We start from the raw sequence: 7,704 nt of genomic DNA on the forward strand, positions 1-7,704 counted from the left end.
CCGTCGTTGCTAATTCTTCCACGTATTTCTTCCTGTCGGCTCTAATGCTCCTCTTCACTTGCTTGTTTGCTTCTATGTATTCAGCTTGTGCTTGGACTTTCTCTGCTCGTGTTTGGCTGTTGTTAATTGCTGTCTTCTTGTTCTTCCTTTCTTTGATCTTGTCCAGTGTTTCTGTAGAGATCCATTCCTTATGATGGTGTTTCTTTAGGCCCAGAACCTCTTGACACGTTGAAGTCAATGTTTCTTTGATGCCTTTCCAGTTGTCCTCCATGGTAGTTTCTTCTTCCTTCAGTAGATCTTGAAAGGCTTGGAATCTGTTGTTGAGAGCTATCTTGAATTCATTGAGTTTGTCAGTATCTCGAAGGAAGGCTGTATTGAACCTTTGTAGTGCTGTTTGTCCACTTGTCCAGTTCTTTTTTAGCTTCAATTTTAAATTGGCTACAACTAGGTGGTGATCTGAAGCTACGTCAGCTCCTCTCCTGGTTCTCACATCTTCCATTGTCCTTCGGAATTTTTTTTTTTGATGCAAATATGGTCTATCTGGTTCTCTGTAGTGTGGTCCGGTGAGATCCATGTAGCCTTGTGTATACGTTTGTGTGGAAATATTGTGCCTCCTATGACTAATTTGTTGAATGCACACAAATTTGCAAATCTTTCTCCATTTTCGTTCCTCTCTCCCAGTCCATGTCGTCCCATAATATCTTCATATCCAGTGTTGTCTATTCCGACCTTGGCATTTAGATCTCCCATCAGAATGGTGAGGTCCTTTCTTGAGCATTTCTCTATGATTGACTGCAGCCGCTCGTAGAATTGATCTTTAATGTCGTCGTTGCTACCATTGGTGGGTGCATAACATTGGATAATATTCATTAAGATCCCCTCCTTCTTTGTTTTGAATGATGCTTTGATGATTCTGGATCCGTGGGATTCCCATCCTACAAGTGCATTTCGTGCTACTTTGGACAGTATTAGAGCAACTCCCTGAGTGTGTGGAGCATTGTCCTCTTCGTGACCGGAGTATAGCAGCATCTCTCCCGTAGCTAGCCTTTTCTGTCCAGCTTGGGTCCAGTGGGTTTCGCTGATTCCCAGTACTGCTAAGTTGTATCTCCTCATTTCCGTTGCAAGTTGACTGGTCTTCCCGGTTTCCCACATTGTTCTAACGTTCCATGTACCTATAAAAATTTTTGCTCTGGTTGTTAGAAGGGGCATCGGCCTCGTGGCTTCCGAACGAACTCGGCTTTCACCATGAAGCGTCATAATTCTTCCAAGTGAAGACCTTCTAACTCTCAGGGCAGAGTTAAAATGGTTTGAATTATTTTTTCTGGTAAGCGTTTTTTTAGCGAGTTAGTTTTCTACGGGATGGGGACGCTAACCCCATGCCCAACCCTCCTCCTTTACCCGGGCTTGGGACCGGCAGTAACTCTAGAAGAGCTACAGGCGGAGTTTAGTGGTTAAGTGCTCGCGTGCAAAACCAGTAGGTCCTGGGTTTGAATCTCGCGTGGATCGTTGATCGCGGATGCGCACCTACTGTTGAGGAGTCCCACAATAAAATGAGACGGCCGTCCAGTGCTTCTAGGTTCTCCATGGTGGTCTAGCTTCAAATGATTCATGATCTCAACCATTGGATATTTCATTTTCCTTCAATTTCATCTTATGTTACTTAATATTTCATCTGTGGCTTTATTTCCTAATTGATAGATAGAATAGGCCTGTTTCGGAACAATTATTAGTTCAATTTCAACTAATTGTTAAACTAATGAAAACGTTTTAATATATTTACCAAATCATACATAGAACATGTTCTATTCACTGGAGCTAATTTTTTGTTTGTTTTAGAAAATGATTTCGACGTTACACCAATAGAAATCAGTTTTCATGGTTACGTGATGAAAATGATTCATGTTTATTGAACTACTTAAATACCCACAATTGATACACTGGATGATACTAACGAAATTGAGATATAGAAATAACTGTTTGAAATACAATTTACTTTTTGTAATAAACAAATATCATCAATTTCTTATAAAAACAAATTGGAATATAGTTAGCAACGGAATCGACGACATATATTTCATCTAGTATGGGATTTATCAGCCTGGATTTACGTGCATCTCAATGTTTATGTTTACGTTTGAACTCAAACACAATACCTTTTGCTTCACAATAACCATTGTGTTAATCATGGAGACATTCATTTTAGACAATCATTCGCCTATGTAACGAGTATGAATTTTCATCCCATTTTGTACTGGTTTGAATTATTATTATTATTACTGAGAAAATCCGCACAGGATATACATATGCCAACTACGACTAGTCAAAATTCAATTATAAATATCAACAAAGGCAAAATTTAAATCATTACACCTCAATTGTTTACCTACAGAATAACTAAAATAATTAATTCAATATATGAAGCCGATTTTTATGATTTATTGAACTAACCTTATAATCTATAGACATATAAAGGAGTTGGTATGAATTGTTGGAAAATCCGATGTGTCATAAGTAAATTGATTGTAAAATATTCGAAATATATATGTATATAAATGAAGGTCTATTTATCTTCGAATCACCAAAGATAATGTAAGTAGTAAAATTTTTGTATATTCCAAAACTTTATATTCTGTATTTCACAATTAGTACATGAGAGAAATCGAATTAGACTATGTTATTCTGACTAATTAACTTATATACTGAATATATAATAATTGGCTTAGTTCACAATTGCTTAATCTATAGGACAGTGAATTCTACCTTGGTTCATTTATAATAATCTAAAGTTCTTATTAGTATTCTTAGTCATATCATTACTTCTAGTCTGAGCCATGTTGGTAGATTCAGAATACTTGTTTGGGGTCCACGAGACTATCGTAACCAAAGGTTGGAGACTATGGATGACATGACTCAGAATAGATCACAATCGCGAAGGTGTATACACTCTTTGTCTTCCCTTAAACTATGAGATTAAAACCGCTTCATATCTTTCTTTCCACCAACTAATTCTTTCTTACTGTACTATATCGTTACATAAAATCTTTTCTTTATATATTACACCATTGAGTTAACTGCTTCAATGAATCCGGTGTTCATCTTGCTGTGCTAATGAGGTGACAACTAGGACCGATGCATATATGTGCTTGGTCCTAAGTTGTAACTGACTGACTGACTTTTGAATTTCATAGTTTACATCACGGAATGACTATAATTAGACAACTTGAACATCTTAGTAGTGACTAATTTCGGGAGAGAATTCGCCGAGCAGAGTCCTACAATATCGGATGTGATGATGTTACCCATTAATCATATAAAAAAAAGGGATGCCTAGTACCTCAAACTAACTGAAGTTGAAAATGTAAACCATCTGATAGTAACTCAGTTATCTTAAGATTAAGGGCTCGCCAAAACACACATAATACCCCCGTTCATTCTCTGGTGGTATCATGGGCACCCAGAGATAACGAGTCACGTACTGGGACGAAACGTATGCCCAGTATTTCCTAGTATTCAGTGGCTGTCCAAATAAAGCTAGTCAGTGATGTTAACTACAAAAAGAATTATATTTCACTAGAATCAAAGGATTCAATCCATATTAATTTCTTTTGTTTTAGCTGTAAATATATACAAATGCATCACCTTCTAGTGATTAGTTTTGTCACCATTTGTCTACTATTCCCAAATATATTTGCCAAAAAGCAAAAAGAAACCATAGATGTTCCATTTGTTATAGACGGGAAAGGTTAGTTGTATTTTTCTGAAAAAGGATATTTCTTATAAACATTGATCTGTCGGTTAACTAAAGTGATTTACAGGTTTTAATTTATCTTACTGTAAGATACATAAATGAAACTAAATATCATTCGTATTGCGATTATTCTTGCTACTATTATAATAATAATAGTAATAATAACACCAGATATTTAAATTTACTTCAAATACACACCTCATTTGATTAACTATACATTAGCTGTTGTTCAGCAACCAATAATTCATTTGTACCTACCTACATTTTAACTTTGATTTCATGTAATAAATTTCACTTAGATATTTTAAATCATGGTTTACGTTTGAATGATACAAATTTCGATAAAACACTTTCGACCAGTGACCTTAAATAGAACAATCGGTAATTAGTTATAAATTTCAATGGTTGAGATCATGAGTCAATTGAAGCTAAACCACCATGGAAAACCTGAAAGCAGTCGACGGCCGTTTATTACGTTAATCACTAAAATTTATAGGAATGTTTAATATGAATTACTATTCTTTAATAACGAAAAAAATAGGTAAATTTGAGTTATACATAGGCAATACGACTGATTTTATACATTTTTAGCATTAAAAAATAAAATTATTTGTTTATCTAAAAGATATTTAAGTAACAGGATAATATACTGACGACCTTGAGCGACTTATCAGTCACTCAGGAAACGCTGCCTAGTTATAAAATAGTTAACGATACAAAGTAATGAAATAACAGAGGAATAACAGCTTCGATAATGAAAATTAACCGTCACAAGTCAAATTATCCTTTCTAGTAAAGAATAAAGAGCACGTTTACATACATACATACATACATACATACATACATACATACATACATACATACATACATACATACATACATACATACATACATACATACATACATACATACATACATACATACATACATACATACATACATACATACATACATACATACATACATACATACATACATACATACATACATACATACATACATACATACATGCGCACAAGGAGTTGAGCTAATATAAGGCTTATCATCCTATAAAGTTCTCATCACCAAATGAGAACAGTCACAATACAAATTAGTTAGGATTTGGTATTGAGAGTTAAACTGAAGTTTTGAGTTGAGTTTATAAATTAGAGTCAGGGTTTTCAAAATAAATTGACCTCAGTTACAATTCAATGCTTTGTCACCTTCGTGTTTACAAACTTGAGAAACTTAGGGTCGAAATTTAAAATGAGAGTAAGACAGTAAAAACATTATCTAGTTTTTTTAAACACTCATGATTACCCAATGAATAACATTAAGTACTTAGACATACAATCTACCTTAGAAGCAGGTGTATCATGTAATTTAGCTTAAGCACAACCTATAATTTAATTTATTGTTGTATAATAGAGATTTTCATTGAGTTCAAACATTTTAAGAACCAAATATTACCAAGTTTCATTTGGTTAATATTAACATGTACATTGTCTATCACCGATGATTTAACTTTGCTCAAAATAACTAAGGTGTTATTTTACTTCTGATTGGTTAGCTGAAGGCCATCAATATGTTTTATTTGTATCCTTATTTAATTAATTTCTTTCTATGATCCAGGTGATATGATTATTGAAGTTGGTGGAGTGAAATTTTCGTTGAATTCTAAACAAGTTTTAAAATTTAACGATGGTGAAAGTAAAACTGAAATAGATTTTGGATCACCAACACCAGAAGAATTGAAAAATAAGAAAGGTACACGTCGATTAACTGAGTAAGTATGAAAATTTAATTATCATTGTATTATATACATTTCAATGGTTAAGATCATAAGTCAGTTGAAGCTAGACCACTATGGAAAACCTGGAAACACTGGACGGCCGTCTCGTCTTATTGTGGGACTCCTCAGCAGTGCGCATCCACGACTCATGATCTTAACCAATGAAATTACTATGATATCCACAAAACCCATCTGATACTAATCAACATATGCTCACTAATAACTGACTTCAAGAGGTATATCCTGGAGTTCTAGTGAGAAGCAGTGACCAGTGGAGTTCAACCAGGTCTGTTGTGAGATAATAACTCACTGATGACAGTGGTGGATGTGTCTCTCAATTTCGTGAATTAGTTGAAGTTACACATTAACACTATTGGATGACGGTCAGCTCAGTGGTCTAGTGGTCAAGAGCATGAGCACGAGACTGATAAGTCCTGGGTTCGAATCTCGCGGGGGGGGTGCGAGATCGTGGATGTGCACTGCTGAGGAGTCCCACAATAGAATGAGACGGCCGTCCAGTGCTTCCAGGTTTTCCATGGTGTTCTAGCTTCAACTGACTCATGATCTTAACCATTGAAATTACTATAATATCCACAAAACCCATCTGCCTGATCCTACGTTGTAGCTGACTGACTGACTGACTGACTGACTCATTTGCAAAAAAATGTCCATCAATTGTCTCAAACTTTATTCTTCCTTCATTTCCATGCCACTCTCTCTCACTCTCTGCTCTCATTCTCTTCTCTTCAATCTTCTCAACCTTTAGTCACCAGGCATTCCACTTTCGATTGATAATAGATACTACTTATATCTGTCGAGATCAGTAGCACACACCACATTAGTACCTCATATATTTTATTAACAAAACATTTGATAATATATATGTATAATTTTAAAATTGATTTTACAATTGTACAATAATATCACTCCATTCTAATTATTTTTTAGATACTTTGATGAATCAGAAGTATAGGAATGGTGAATATTTATTATGATGATAATCGTTGTTTTTTTCTTTTCATATCATTAAACAACTTGAACGAAGTGTTCTTTTGATCTTTCTTTCTTAAATTAAAATAAACTATAATTAATGGTCATCAGTTTTATCATTGACTTGATCCATTTATTATTAAACTGAAAATCTAAGTCATATTGTAGTTTCTTTTCGATTTTATTCTATATAGGAGGAATACTCTATTCTAAGAATTGAAGTTAGGGTATTTTGACAATAGTTGAAATTTCACAGATTGAAATCATGAGTCAATTGAAGCTAGACCACCATGGAAAACCTGGAAGCACTGATCCTGGGTTTGAATCTCACAGGGTGCGGGATCGTAGATGTGCACTGCTGAGGTGTCCCGTACTAGGACGAAACGGCCGTCCAGTGCTTCCAGGTTTTCCACGGTGGTCTGGCTTCAAATGACTCATGATTTCAATCTGTGAAATTTCTAAAATCCCCACAAACCCTTTCTGATAATAGTTGAAATGCTAATATTCTCAATGAAATTGTCTTAACTACATCTTTACATGTAATATAATAAAATATTTATTAGTAAATGTTTCATATAAGTTTTTGGTTGGTTATATTTCCAAGCAGTATGTATACTGAAGAGTCCCATCATATGATGAAATGGTCGTCCAGTGCTTCCAGGTTTTCCATGATAGGCTAGCTTCAATTGACTCATGATTTCAATCTGTAAAATTACTACAATCTCCACAAAACCTCTTCTAATATGTATGTATAAATACAGGTATGATATCTGGATCTAAATGATTTATTAATGGGTAATGAACATTCTGTAAAGATTAATCATACCGTGTAGTATTTTATTAATTATTTAAAAGAATAGACAGTTAGTTATCTTTACAAATTCAGGATTTAGTACTAGAATATTTGTTCTTGAACACTATGATTTTTAACAAATTTTTATCTGATACATACAGTATACATAGTTATTACAACCCTATGATTAGGCCTACTATTTTCGATACTTCTACTGGAATCTATGTTGTGTATAATAGCAAATGAATAATATACAGTTTTCAAAATTTCATTCATACTCAACATATAAATTTAGAAATTACCATTGAATATTTAAGAACAGATTATTAAAGGAAATGATGGTTCTCAATAACTTCTTCATCTCTTGATGCAGATCGTTTACTCTAATACCGTTTATTCTTC

General features: G+C 34.2%; 1 protein-coding gene across 1 annotated transcript; it reads left to right on the forward strand.

Annotated features, from left to right (window-relative positions):
- The first annotated feature begins 2,443 nt into the window (after window positions 1–2,443).
- MS3_00005754 (uncharacterized protein) lies at window positions 2,444–6,616 on the forward strand. Its single transcript, XM_051213841.1, has 4 exons — window positions 2,444–2,589; window positions 3,615–3,742; window positions 5,360–5,513; window positions 6,468–6,616. The coding sequence occupies exons 1-4, from the start codon at window positions 2,543–2,545 to the stop codon at window positions 6,490–6,492; spliced, it is 354 nt and encodes a 117-aa protein (XP_051069854.1). The 5' UTR covers window positions 2,444–2,542; the 3' UTR covers window positions 6,493–6,616.
- The last annotated feature ends 1,088 nt before the right edge of the window (window positions 6,617–7,704 follow it).

The sequence above is a fragment of the Schistosoma haematobium genome, chromosome 3 (genome assembly GCF_000699445.3).
Source record: "Schistosoma haematobium chromosome 3, whole genome shotgun sequence".
Lineage (NCBI taxonomy): Eukaryota > Metazoa > Platyhelminthes > Trematoda > Strigeidida > Schistosomatidae > Schistosoma > Schistosoma haematobium.

Coding starts and splice junctions, on each gene's coding strand:
- MS3_00005754 (XM_051213841.1), top strand. CDS start 2,543: ATGTATATAAATGAAGGTCTATTTATCTTCGAATCACCAAAGATAAT. Junction 2,590..3,614: donor TTCGAATCACCAAAGATAAT/GTAAGTAGTAAA, acceptor CTTTTGTTTTAG/CTGTAAATATATACAAATGC. Junction 5,514..6,467: donor GGTACACGTCGATTAACTGA/GTAAGTATGAAA, acceptor ATTATTTTTTAG/ATACTTTGATGAATCAGAAG.